The 15,465-nt window shown below is 42.0% G+C and overlaps 1 protein-coding gene across 1 annotated transcript in view; it reads left to right on the top strand.

Moving 5' to 3' along the window:
- The first annotated feature begins 317 nt into the window (after window positions 1-317).
- The window catches only part of LOC139746033 (kelch domain-containing protein 10-like), a 75,561-nt gene continuing 60,413 nt past the window's right edge, over window positions 318-15,465 (top strand). Inside the window, exons 1-2 of the mRNA XM_071656845.1 lie at window positions 318-468; window positions 1,981-2,081. Of these exons, the coding sequence (XP_071512946.1) occupies window positions 423-468; window positions 1,981-2,081 (147 nt within the window). The 5' untranslated portion in view covers window positions 318-422. The remainder of the gene's footprint in view (window positions 469-1,980; window positions 2,082-15,465) is intronic.

Genomic DNA, 15,465 nt, shown 5'->3' with positions numbered 1-15,465 from the left:
ATATATATATATATATATATATATATATATATATATATATATATATATATATATATATATATATATATATATATATATATATATATATACATATATATATATATTTATATTTATATATACATTTATATTTTGCTTTGTCGCTGTGTTTATACATATATATATATATATATATATATATATATATATATCCCTTAAGAATCCCTAACACTCATAACATGAAAAGGAAAATAATATTCGTCAAATGACACATGACCGAACGGCAACTAGCCGGGATCGAGTTGTATATATATAGACCCCAGTCTGGGAGCGTCAGCAGTGTTGGACACGAGTCCGTGGAGAAACTTTTCTAGGAACTGGCGGTGGTGGCGTTTGTGACTCCCACCCCTCATCCTAACTCCAGGCTGACAGATTCCAAGGGCAAGATGCAAGACCACCTCATGGAAGAGGTGCAGACGTGGTCAGCACAAGGTGGGTAACGACACTTAATGGTTGACGTTATATACATGTAGCCATATTGCTTTTATAATGATCGCCTTGAGCGTGGCTGTATGGTTATCTTCAGCACGACTAAATAATCACCTTAAGCACGACTGTATGATCATCTTGAGCACGACTGTATGATCATCTTGAGCACGACTGTATGATCACCTTGAGCGATCACCTCGAGCACGACTGTATGATCACCTCGAGCACGACTGTATGATCACCTTAAGCACGACTGTATGATCATCTTGAGCACGACTGTATGATCATCTTGAGCACTACTGTATGATCACCTTGAGCACGACTGTATGATCACCTTGAGCACGACTGTATGTTCACCTTGAGCGATCACCTCGAGCACGACTGTATGATCACCTCGAGCACGACTGTATGATCACCTTGAGCACGACTGTATGATCATCTTGAGCACGACTGTATGATCACCTCGAGCACGACTGTATGATCATCTTGAGCACGACTGTATGATCACCTTGAGCACGACTGTATGATCATCTTGAGCACGACTGTATGATCATCTTGAGCACGACTGTATGATCATCTTGAGCACGACTGTATGATCACCTTGAGCACGACTGTATGATCATCTTGAGCACGACTGAATGATCATCTTGAGCACGGCTGTATGATCATCTTGAGCACGACTGTATGATCACCTTGAGCACGACTGTATGTTCACCTTGAGCGATCACCTCGAGCACGACTGTATGATTACCTCGAGCACGACTGTATGATCACCGTGAGCACGACTGTATGATCACCTTGAGCACGGCTGAATGATCATCTTGAGCAAGCACCTTGAGCACGACTGTATGATCACCTTGAGCACGACTGAATGATCACCTTGATCACGACTGAATGATCATCTTGAGCACGGCTGTATGATCATCTTGAGCACGACTGTATGATCATTTTGAGCACGACTGTATGATCATCTTGAGCACGACTGTATGATCACCTTGAGCAATCGCCTTGAGCACGACTGTATGATCACCTTGAGCACGACTGTATGATCACCTTGAGCTCCTTGAGCACGACTGTATGATCACCTTAGGCAATCACCTTGAGCACGACTGTATGATAACCTTGAACAATCACCTTGAGCACGACTGTATGATAACCTTGAGCTCCTTGAGCACGACGGTATGATCCTTATGGATCACGTCATGGCCCAGGTCATTATACCCAAAGGTCGTATAGCCGTGCTCAAGGGTCGAATGTCATCCTCAAAGGCTCGTATTCCCTTCGTGCTCAAGAGCCTTAATCTCAGGGCAAGAATCCTGCCACCCTTTGATATCACAGATCATTTCTTCCCAAAAGTAAATGAGAGTAAGGAAAAAAATGAAGCAGTTGCAGATGAATCCATCGGCGCATCTCCAGTCACTCCTCCATCCATGATATACCCAAGTTCACCTCTTGCCGACTCACTCACAGACCTAGAGCCACTCACAGAATCGTCCTTCTCGCTTCCCCTTACAGCGTGTCTCCCCGTGGGACGCAGCGGTCATCGGATAGCCTGCAACGATTCCTTCCTGTACTGTGTCGGGGGCTACAACCCGTCCTGCGGAGCACTGCAAGAGGTGAGGCAAATGGCAGCAGTGGGGAGAGACACCCTCGGGACATGGCTGAGAGATAGGAGGGGGAAGGGAGAAGATATTGATTGAAACGTCGTGAAATCTTCTTTTGAAAGATAAATATTTCACATTCATGGCATTTCATCTCATATATGTACATGTATATATGTACTAGTTCAGTCCATTGACAGCACTTCGACCCAGGTATACTACATCGCTCCAATTCACTATACTAGCACGCCTCTCACCCTCCTATATGTTCAAGTCCCAATCACTCCAAATCTTTTTCACTCCATCCTTCCACCTCCAATTTGGTCTCCCGCTTCTCCTTCTTCCCTCCACCTCTGACATATATATCCTCTTTGTAAAACCTTTCCTTACTCATTCTCTCTATATGTCTAAACCATTTCAACACAACCTCCTGTGCTCTCTCAACCACACTCATTTTATTACCACACATCTCCCTTGCCCTTTCATTACTTGATCACACCACCTCACCACATATTGTCCTCAAACATTTCATTTCCAACAAATCCACTCTCCTCCGTACAACCCTATCTATAGCCCATGCTATCTTCCTCCGCACAACCCTATATATAGCCCACGCCTCGCAACCATACAACATTGTTGGAACCACTATTCCTTCAAACATACCCATTTTTGCATTCCGAGATAACGTTCTCGCCTTTCACACAATCTTCAACTTTGATGATACTCTCTCACCCCAACTCTCATTTTCCCTCTTTTTCACCTCTTGCGCGTTTCTCTTGTCCTCTTGCCGCTTTCTTTTATCTCCAAATCATTCGCACTATTCCCTTGCAAAAATCGTATAAACGCCCCTTTCTTCTCTTTCACTAACAATCTTACTTCTTCATCTCACCACTCACTACCCTTACTAATCTGCCCACCTCCCACGCTTCTCATGCCACAAGCATCTTTTGCGCAAGCCATCACTGCTTCCCTAAATACAGTCCATTTCTGCCCCTCTCCCCTTAAGTTTTTTGCTCTCACCTTTTCCATTCTGCACTCTTTCTCTCCTGGGACTTCCTCACACAAGTCTCCTTTCTAAGCTCACTTACTCTCACCACTCTTTTCACCCTAACATTTCTCTCTTCTTTTCTGAAAACCTCTACAAATCTTCACCTTCGCCTCCACAAGAAAATGATCAGGCATCCCCCCAGTTGCCCCTCTCAGCTCATTAACATCAAAAGTCTCTCTTTCACACACCTATCAATTAACACGGATCCAATAATGCTCTCTAGCCATACCTCCTACTTACTTATCTAAACTTATGTATATATCTCTTTTTAAACCAGGTATTCCCAATCACCAGTCCTTTTTCGGCACACAAATCTTCAAGCTCTTCACCATTTCAAATCACTATAACCCAGTCTCATGCATTAAAACTGTTAACACACTCACTCAGCTGCTCCCAAAACACTTGCCTCTCATGATCTTTCTTCTCATGACCAGGTGCATAGGCACCAAGAATCACCCATCTCTCTCCATCCACTTTCTTACGCTCTATCACATACTCTCACAACTCCTGCTTCAGGATCAGTGCTACTCCTTCCTTTGCTCTTGTCCTTTCACCAACCCCTGACTTTACTCCCAAGATATTCCCAAACCACTCCTCATCTTTACCCTTGAGCTTCGTTTCACTCAGAGATGAAACATCTAGTTTCCTTTCCTCAAATATGCTACCTATCTCTCCTTTTTTCTCATTTTGGCTACATCCACACACATTTAGACACCCCAATCTGAGCCTTCGAGGAGTGGAGCACTCCCCACATGACTCCTTCTGTTTCCCCTTTTAGAAAGTTAAGATACAAGGAGGGGAGGGTTTCTAGCCCCCCCGCTCCCGCCCCCTTTAGTCGCCTTCTACGAAATGTCTTCTTTCTCCCCTATCCCTGGGATAGGGGAGAAAGAATATATATGTATGTATATATATATATATATATATATATATATATATATATATATATATATATATATATATATATATATATATATATTTCTTCTTTTTCTTTTAAACTATTCGCCATTTCCCGCGTTAGCGAGGTAGCATTAAGAACAGAGGACTGGGCCTTTGAGGGAATACCCTCACCTGGCCCAATTCTGTGTTCCTTCTTTTGGAAAATTAAAAAAAAAACGAGAGGGGAGGATTTCCAGCCCCCCGCTCCCTCCCCTTTTAGTCGCCTTCTACGACACGCAGGGAAAACGTGGGAAGTATTCTTAATCCCCTATCCCCAGGGATAATGGAGATGGAAGTATGGAGTGAAAAATATTTTGAGTGCTTGGGGTGAAAGGCATGCACAGGATAAAGTGAAATGGGGTGAGGTGTTATCCATTTCACGTTTGGAAATGATTAAGCATAAGATATATGCTCTATACATGTACATCAAACAGAATTCAAAAAGATAATATCTTAGCCTCTAGTTGCTGTGTGGGTTACAAAACACAACTGCATTACTTCTTAATCAATACAACAAAGTTGAACCATCATTAGTTCAGAACCAATACCAATGTTTCAAATTTCAAAATAATAATGAACTATACTTCCAATATTAGACTATGTACAAAATATAATTTGGTTATATAATAAAAAAAAAAAACATCACTGCAAGAGGTGAAATAGAGGGCAAATGAGAGTTGGGGTGAGAGAGTATCATTAAATTTTAGGGAGAATAAAAAGACGTTCTGGAAGGAGGTATAGGGAAGAAAGAATACTTCCCACGTATTCCCTGCGTGTTGTAGAAGGCGACTAAAAGGGAAGGGAGCGGGGGGCTGGAAATCCTCCCCTTTCGTTTTTTTTCTTTAATCTTCCAAAAGAGGGAACAGAGAAGGGGGCCAGGTGAGGATATTCCATCAAAGGTCCAGTCCTCTGTTTTTAACGCTACCTTGCTAACGCGGGAAATGGTGAATAGTATGAAAGAAATATATATATATATTTTCTTTTTTTTTTTTTTTTTTTTATACTTTGTCGCTGTCTCCCGCGTTTGCGAGGTAACGCAAGGAAACAGACGAAAGAAATGGCCCAACCCCCCCCCCCCCCCATACACATGTACATACACACGTCCACACACGCAAATATACATACCTACACAGCTTTCCATGGTTTACCCCAGACGCTTCACATGCCTTGCTTCAATCCACTGACAGCACGTCAACCCCTGTATACCACATGACTCCAATTCACTCTATTTCTTGCCCTCCTTTCACCCTCCTGCATGTTCAGGCCCCGATCACACAAAATCTTTTTCACTCCATCTTTCCACCTCCAATTTGGTCTCCCTCTTCTCCTCGTTCCCTCCACCTCCGACACATATATCCTCTTGGTCAATCTCTCCTCACTCATTCTCTCCATGTGCCCAAACCATTTCAAAACACCCTCTTCTGCTCTCTCAACCACGCTCTTTTTATTTCCACACATCTCTCTTACCCTTACGTTACTTACTCGATCAAACCACCTCACACCACACATTGTCCTCAAACATCTCATTTCCAGCACATCCATCCTCCTGCGCACATCTCTATCCATAGCCCACGCCTCGCAACCATACAGCATTGTTGGAACCACTATTCCCTCAAACATACCCATTTTTGCTTTCCGAGATAATGTTCTCGACTTCCACACATTTTTCAAGGCTCCCAAAATTTTCGCCCCCTCCCCCACCCTATGATCCACTTCCGCTTCCATGGTTCCATCCGCTGACAGATCCACTCCCAGATATCTAAAACACTTCACTTCCTCCAGTTTTTCTCCATTCAAACTCACCTCCCAATTGACTTGACCCTCACCCCTACTGTACCTAATAACCTTGCTCTTATTCACATTTACTCTCAACTTTCTTCTTCCACACACTTTACCAAACTCAGTCACCAGCTTCTGCAGTTTCTCACATGAATCAGCCACCAGCGCTGTATCATCAGCGAACAACAATTGACTCACTTCCCAAGCTCTCTCATCCCCAACAGACTTCATACTTGCCCCTCTTTCCAGGACTCTTGCATTTACCTCCCTTACAACCCCATCCATAAACAAATTAAACAACCATGGAGACATCACACACCCCTGCCGCAAACCTACATTCACTGAGAACCAATCACTTTCCTCTCTTCCTACACGTACACATGCCTTACATCCTCGATAAAAACTTTTCACTGCTTCTAACAACTTGCCTCCCACACCATATATTCTTAATACCTTCCACAGAGCATCTCTATCAACTCTATCATATGCCTTCTCCAGATCCATAAATGCTACATACAAATCCATTTGCTTTTCTAAGTATTTCTCACATACATTCTTCAAAGCAAACACCTGATCCACACATCCTCTACCACTTCTGAAACCGCACTGCTCTTCCCCAATCTGATGCTCTGTACATGCCTTCACCCTCTCAATCAATACCCTCCCATATAATTTACCAGGAATACTCAACAAACTTATACCTCTGTAATTTGAGCACTCACTCTTATCCCCTTTGCCTTTGTACAATGGCACTATGCACGCATTCCGCCAATCCTCAGGCACCTCACCATGAGTCATACATACATTAAATAACCTTACCAACCAGTCAACAATACAGTCACCCCCTTTCTTAATAAATTCCACTGCAATACCATCCAAACCTGCTGCCTTGCCGGCTTTCATCTTCCGCAAAGCTTTTACTACCTCTTCTCTGTTTACCAAATCATTTTCCCTAACCCTCTCACTTTGCACACCACCTCGACCAAAACACCCTATATCTGCCACTCTGTCATCAGACACATTCAACAAACCTTCAAAATACTCATTCCATCTCCTTCTCACATCACCGCTATCTATATATATATATATATATATATATATATATATATATAGATAGATAGATAGATAGATAGATAGATAGATGGATAGATAGATAGATAGATAGATAGATATAGATATAGACATACATTACCTGCTGGGAGGGCGTCTACCACGAGTTTTTGTTTTCTCGGCGCAGATGACAAACACAGCCTTTAATAAGTAAATGATGTTCGGTAGAGTACAGTGGGTGTACTACTGTAACCGAAGGTCTTGACCATTATATCGTCAGCAAAAACTAAGTGTATGGCGTCTGATTTTCTTAGATAATGACCGAAAAGGGGTATTGATAACACTAAAACAAAGTGAGGCTAAGTACGCCACCTTGCGGACTACCAAGATTAAGCTCTTTGATTTTTCCTTCCGTGTCTTTGAAATAGATTAGATGTCCTTCTGTTGGACTGGTTGCCTAAGATTCAGCGTAGAAGCCAAACCCCTACATCCCTTTGCACGAGGTCGTACAAGATGACATGCCTATTAACAATACTGAAAACAGCTTTAAGGTTAACGGAGGTGCTGTAATTGCAGTCCGAATGAAGAGTTAAGGTGGTAATGCAGCGATGCACATTATTTTTGTGCGTAAAACCATATGGAGCGTGAGACAGATCTATAGTTCTGCGTATAAGACGACTGAGATCTATCCTCTTAAAAGTTTTACGTAGATAGCTAGTTCGAGATGTAGGCATGAAAACATAAAGCTGGTTGGGTTTGGACACCTGGATGATATTTTTGTTCATTTGGGAGGCAGATAAAATTCCTGTCACATAGCTCGTGTTACAGAATCCAAGACAAGAATTATCAGCTACGTTGCCATCCTTCCCTGGAGACGTAACTTTGCCCACTGTTCAGACACAGTGCAGAGCATATTACAAAGATGATGTTTCTTTTCTATCATAAAGTAGATCAGTATGCATCTAGACTAATGTCTAGCCTCTGTTGTGGCCAGTATTTCATACGGTAAATCAATAAAGCTAAACTTGGTAACCACAGGCGTTTGTTTGTTCACTGGCTCAGCAGAATGAGTTTGGACCAAGGACGTCAGCACCTTCCACAACCCTAATTTAAACCACCGTCCCATAGCCTAACACCGGTCAACCTCTTCCATAAACTACCAATGGTCGCTCTCTTTCTTCAGCTGGTTTGTTGCGACGATAACATCTTCAGGGGAAATAATAGATAGTTTTCATAGCCCACTACGCATTGATTCATGTCACAACGCACTGTAAGTTGTACCACTCGATTCCTTTTCAGTGTCTGACATCATTAACCCAGACGATAAAGCTTCACCATTAACAGATCTCAGTTTGGATCAACTCATAGTTGTTTCCAGATGGCACGAGATGTTACCTAGCTAAAACGTGAAGTGATACTGGTCTTAAGAGACCCAAGAGAATATGATCTCTAGAAGGGACTCGTCAGTCTTGTTCCAGACCTACCCCAACATAGTCGAGAAAGGTGATCGTCTGATTATGACCTACCACAAGAACATACAAGACGCTTGAGAGAGGCTACGCTTACGCAAAATTGAGCCCTTGGTCAGGGGTCGATACTGTCCTTACTGCCATCCCCTACCTAACCCTAAACCTTCACAACAGGTAGTAGCAGTCAACCCCTATACTACCTCAGGTCTTTATCTACCAGCCTTAAAGCAACGTTATCATTATTGTCTTCTGGCAGAGAACCTAATTGAAGATCAAATCTTCTCTCGTTCAGGCAGTGAATTCCTTATAGGTACACTTATCCATCCTCCTGTGGGCGGTGTTACATGGGAAGAGAAATGTGCATTAGGCTCGAGCAATGTTACAGAAACATTTCCAACGGTCTCCATTGAACTGTTTTACAAAGTGATTGAATTATATAAGTGAATCAAGGATGAACTCTCTACAATAGATAGATCTTAAATGAGCTATTCACAATAAGCAAAGTTAGGATACCTTCAATGTGATAAGCAAAGTTGGGGTGATTTTCAGTGTAATAATCAAAGTTAGGATACTTTTCAATATCTTGTACGGTTAGGTGGGGAAGTATGAGGGAATTCCCTGACACGACAACGGTGAGGCGTTGGTTTCCTGGTTTTCCCATATAACCCAGAGAACTCACTAGTACCTTTCATCTCGATAGCCTTGCAGTGATTCAAGCTACACGAACGGGCTGTTGGTAGCATTCCATCCACAAGGGTAAGCAACTATGCTGATGTTAAGATACTGTATCTAACCAAACGTTTTTGTGAGTTTATCAGATCTCAGAAGTTGTTTTTTTCCCTCTTTTTTTTTTTTTAGAAGAAGCCTTAAAATATATAATACATCCTGGGGTTTATATTTACATAATCTTAACATGGTAACGATAATTAGATCTGAATTGGACAAACAGGCCTAACCCTCGATTCGACGGTACGACCCTGGAGCATGATGGACCTGGTATTTGGCCTAAACCCCTTTGAAAGTCTTAGTCAAAGGTCGGCCCATCATATACCCAAGGGTCTTATTGTCATCCTTTTTTGTTCCTGCGTCGTGCCACAGGGTCGTACCGTCATACTTACAAGTCGTATCGTCATGCTCAAGGATCGTACGGTTATGGTTCAGTCGTCATGCTCAAGGTCGTATCGCTCTCATGGAGAAGTCCCCAGAACCCAGAAATTTTCCTACTTGTCGAAGCAACAGGTGGCTAACTCCGTCTCACTCCGCCAGTCGGGGCAACAAGTGTCTCACCCCGCCTCCGGAAACACATGGGGCAACGGGCATTATGCTCCGCCTCCGAAAATGTATATTCCAAGAGGCATTGCACTCCACTGTGAGGCAATTCTAAAATAAGACCAAAGGATTCACGAGAGACGTCCAGGTGCATAGTCAGGGAATCACTGCGCGCGATTGCGCACAGCTGTGACGTAGCTCTGACGTGAGACATGTAGGTATTGCCAATCTCTGTATTCCTTTTCTGATTTTCCGATGTTGTAGAGTAATTTCGTTTTTGCAGGGTATTGCCAATCTTTGCATTCCATTTCTTTTATTCCGATGTTGGTTGAGATTTTTTCTGTCGATGTTCGGTAAAAAAAATATATATATATACGTAGGTAACGACGAGCTTGTCTGCTTTGAGGTTGTGATGTATGTGTTTCTGTGCGCGTTCTCGTTTCTCTCTTTTTTCTGTATGTTGTTGTGTGTTACACGTGAGACTGAGGATATACAGAGAGAGAGAGAGAGAGAGAGAGAGAGAGAGAGAGAGAGAGAGAGAGAGAGAGAGAGAGAGAGACAGACAGAGAGAGAGAGTTATTTGTGTGTCTGGCCCGAACTGGTAGCGAAGCAAATGATCAGTGGACCATAGGAGCCAAGGGTCCGGGGTCCCTGGTCTCCCCCCTCCCACCTCTCTCTCTCTCTCCCTCTCTCTCTCTCTCTCTCTCTCTCTCTCTCTCTCTCTTAGAAGAATGTGTGTGTGTGTGTGTGTGTGTGTGTGTGTGTTCGCTTTTCCCGTTTACCGAGGTAGGGAAATCCACTGTCTCGTATAATGCAACCAGAGCCCCTTATCCACAACCACGGAGCTTCTGTGGTATTTCCTGACCGTTTTACATGCACTTGTTCTCCCACTGACAGCAAAGTTGTTTATCTCTCTTAGACTTATTCTTCCTGCTATTACACCTCTCTCTCTGGCTCAGTCACGTCTTACTTGATCAACTCTCTTTACACCACCACATATTGTACCAAACCAGTTCAACACATCCATGTGCCATAAAACATCATCATCCTTGCCCTCACAGATAACGACTTCTTTTTCCACCCACACTTCAACGTGCCCAAGTCCGTAGGTCGCAAACCTACTCTGGCTCACTATAACTTCGATGGTTCCATCCGCTGCTATGCCAGCTTCTGTTGTAGATTCAATTCCCAGCTTAGTATCGTCCGCAAATTTGAGTATCTTATAATGCAGCCCATTTTCAATATCATCAATATGTATGAGAAAGAGGACCGGGTCTCAAGAGTGATCCCTGATGCACGCCACTTGTTACGCCTAACCATTCAGAGGCTTGACCAGTAATCACTGCAGTTTGTTTACAGCGAATCATCTAATTTCCTAATCATCGAAATACAACCCCATCTGTAGTAACCTTTATAGGACTTTATGGAACACCTTTTGAAAATCTAAGTAGATGACATCAGTTGCTTTACTTTCATCATACATGTTCATCATTTCATGAAAGAAAGCAAGCATACTTGTCAAACGAGCGATTTCGTCGAAAACCATGCTGAGAATCCTTGATCAAGTGGAGATACAATAAATGCTTTACGATCGTATCTCGAACGATGATGCCGTTACTTTACCCACTAGAACGTTAAGCTTATTGAACGATAACAGCCTGGACAGTGATTTATTACCTTTATTGAATATCGGTGATACGTTTGTAAACTTCCATTCCACTGGAACATTTCCCGTAGCCTTAAGTGGCTCATTGAAAAGAGAAACTAATGGTTTGATAATCTCATTTCTCGTCTCTCATTGTCCTCGGTTAAACCTTATCAGGTCTTACCGTTTTGCTCTGTTTCATTTACCACTGATTGCATATCTTTATATCTTATTTCAATATGTTGCAAAATGTTTTCCTTCTTAGTAATGGAACTGAATTCGGTACATGAGTCGTAACTTCAGTTGTAAGTACAAATGCGAAAAATTCGTTTAAAAAAAATGGTGTAGCCTCATTATCTTGAATCAAGTCACAACTCTATGTAATTAATGGCCCAATTGATCATTTAATGACTCTTAATTCTAGCATAAACATAAGACACTTTAGTGTTTCTTTTGCTATTTTCATCAATATTCGCTTCACACTGACATTTGCTTTGACTTATAAGTCTCTTAGTTTCTCTACGCAAATCTACCCTAGCCTAATGTCATGTTGGTGTTTTTGTCTCTTCGAGTTTCTTATATCCTACTTTCTTAGACAGCTTGGAATTATTCATGTCATCGCTCCACCACTTCAGCCTCATTCTGGAAATGGACCTTCTTACATACACTGGCACATATGTTTCCTCTGCGACTCTGAAAGTATTATTGAGTCTTTTCCAAAGCTACGTTCATACTGTTTTCATTAACGATTTCAACCCAGGTTCACCTGTAAAGGATAATTCGAAGACCACTGTAGACCATCATGAATTCTCTAAGTAATTGATATATATATATATATATATATATATATATATATATATATATATATATATATATATATATATATATATATTTTTTTTTTTTTTTTTTTTTTTTTTTTTTTTTTTTTTATACTTTGTCGCTGTCTCCCGCGTTTGCGAGGTAGCGCAAGGAAACAGACGAAAGAAATGGCCCCCCCCCCCATACACATGTACATACACACGTCCAGACACGCAAATATACATACCTACACAGCTTTCCATGGTTTACCCCAGACGCTTCACATGCCTTGCTTCAATCCACTGACAGCACGTCAACCCCTGTATACCACATGACTCCAATTCACTCTATTTCTTGCCCTCCTTTCACCCTCCTGCATGTTCAGGCCCCGATCACACAAAATCTTTTTCACTCCATCTTTCCACCTCCAATTTGGTCTCCCTCTTCTCCTCATTCCCTCCACCTCCGACACATATATCCTCTTGGTCAATCTCTCCTCACTCATTCTCTCCATGTGCCCAAACCATTTCAAAACACCCTCTTCTGCTCTCTCGACCACGCTCTTTTTATTTCCACACATCTCTCTCACCCTTACGTTACTTACTCGATCAAACCACCTCACACCACACATTGTCCTCAAACATCTCATTTCCAGCACATCCATCCTCCTGCGCACAACTCTATCCATAGCCCACGCCTCGCAACCATACAGCATTGTTGGAACCACTATTCCCTCAAACATACCCATTTTTGCTTTCCGAGATAATGTTCTCGACTTCCACACATTTTTCAAGGCTCCCAAAATTTTCGCCCCCTCCCCCACCCTATGATCCACTTCCGCTTCCATGGTTCCATCCGCTGACAGATCCACTCCCAGATATCTAAAACACTTCACTTCCTCCAGTTTTTCTCCATTCAAACTCACCTCCCAATTGACTTGACCCTCACCCCTACTGTACCTAATAACCTTGCTCTTATTCACATTTACTCTCAACTTTCTTCTTCCACACACTTTACCAAACTCAGTCACCAGCTTCTGCAGTTTCTCACATGAATCAGCCACCAGCGCTGTATCATCAGCGAACAACAATTGACTCACTTCCCAAGCTCTCTCATCCCCAACAGACTTCATACTTGCCCCTCTTTCCAGGACTCTTGCATTTACCTCCTTTACAACCCCATCCATAAACAAATTAAACAACCATGGAGACATCACACACCCCTGCGTAAATGGGGAGGTGATAACAAGTAGCGGTGATGTGAGAAGGAGATGGAATGAGTATTTTGAAGGTTTGTTGAATGTGTCTGATGACAGAGTGGCAGATATAGGGTGTTTTGGTCGAGGTGGTGTGCAAAGTGAGAGGGTTGGGGAAAATGATTTGATAAACAGAGAAGAGGTAGTAAAAGCTTTGCGGAAGATGAAAGCCGGCAAGGCAGCAGGTTTGGATGGTATTGCAGTGGAATTTATTAAGAAAGGGGGTGGCTGTATTGTTGACTGGTTGGTAAGGTTATTTAATGTATGTATGACTCATGGTGAGGTGCCTGAGGATATATATATATATATATATATATATATATATATATATATATATATATATATATATATATATATATATCGTATATATATCCAAGGACAAAAACGACGTAGTAAACTACTGTCCTCACCGTGGGGCGTTCTGATAGATTTTCCTCCCTGTAGGACTTAGAATACATAGGTAAGAACATGAGCGCCAGTGCATCACCAACACGAAACTGTATCAGCGTAAGCAGACAGACGAGAACGAGAATCCTGAGCGAACCTAAAGAGGCAAACGCGAATCTGGGAGATGATTCACTGTGTGTGTGTATCATCCCTTGTGGCGGTTGCAGCAACGTGTATGTAGAAAAATGACGTCTTGAAACTTTATCACGACAGCCTGTGAACACAGATATATTCCTGGAAAACTGTTGAAAGAAACAACGCTTGCATGGTTCCCCATGACCAACAAGATCAATTTCATGGCCTGAAAAACATTCTAGACTCTCTAATCATATCTTTTGTGTAATATACACGTAAATTTTCATCTTTTCTATCTTAACTTTAACGAAACTAGGCCAAGTTAGTTAAGTCAAATGATCAGGACGTATAAAGTCAAAAACAATTGATAAGGATAGCGAGCCTAATGACTTTCCCTGCTGGTCATTGGTCATGAAATCCAATCAACCTCGTCTGGGTTCAGGAACATACACTCAGCGAGACTAAGTATGGTCTTAGAATGATCTTGAACGCCTGAAGATGTTCGAATCTCTTGGCGCTGTTTTTATCCCACCAGTGTCAATAACTTGTAGTTGATGTCGTTGATGACCCTGGCAGTTGATTAGCCTGAAGCCCAAAGAACCAAGCAACCGACCAGAGACCTGAAAGTGAATCTGGATAACGAGCAACTTCAGAACGATCCCAGGGAGACACCAGTGGTCCCCACCCGAGCTGCTAAAAATATATCAAAACCGGTTTCGCAACATCTGAGAAAAACTGGTTCTCTCTCTCTCTCTCTCTCTCTCTCTCTCTCTCTCTCTCTCTCTCTCTCTCTCTCTCTCTCTCTCTCTCTCTCTCTCTCTCTCTCTTTGTACCTGTTATACACCTTGTCGAGCAACAAAGATTCAAGGGAGATAGTAAGAAATCTGGAGGGGAATATACCTGTTAATGTATGTATGTATGTATGTATGTATGTATGTATGTATGTATGTATCTATGTATGTATCTATGTATGACGCATGTATGTATGTATGATGCATGTATGTATGTATGTATGATGCATGTATGTATGTATGTTTGTATGTATGTATGTATGTATGTATGTATGTATGTATGTATGTATGTATGACGCATGTATGTATGTATGATGCATGTATGTATGTATGTATTTATGTATGTCTTTATGTATGTATGTATGTATGTATATATGTACGTATATCATTATCACTTGCCTTCAATTAGGCTATTTCCTCCATTCTCGCATTCCCCTTCCCCTTACTATCCATCCCCACGCCCTCCTCCACCTTCTGCTATCTAGCCCTAACACTCACCAGTCACAGTCTTTTGCTCCATCGGATATCACTCGTTCAGTCAAGCGTCCTCTTTATTTATTTTCCAATTCAAATACGTTAAGTTGGTAGTCATGCATACCACATTAACTTAAGTCACCACATGTATTGTGCAAGGATTTATGATAGCTTTTCAGCAGAGGGGACTAAAACTGTAGAGTCGCTAATTAAGCTATAGTAAAGATATACTGAAAATCATTGTAAGCACTGTAAGAGTTACGTAAGACTGAAGTGACAGAAAGTCTATAGGTTACGTTGGAATGGCAATATGAGAGTCCAAATTACATACAAAGTCCTTCCTTACAGATTATGAATGCAAGT

Source organism: Panulirus ornatus, chromosome 63 (assembly GCF_036320965.1).
Source record: "Panulirus ornatus isolate Po-2019 chromosome 63, ASM3632096v1, whole genome shotgun sequence".
Lineage (NCBI taxonomy): Eukaryota > Metazoa > Arthropoda > Malacostraca > Decapoda > Palinuridae > Panulirus > Panulirus ornatus.
This window is presented reverse-complemented; position numbering and strand designations above follow the sequence as displayed.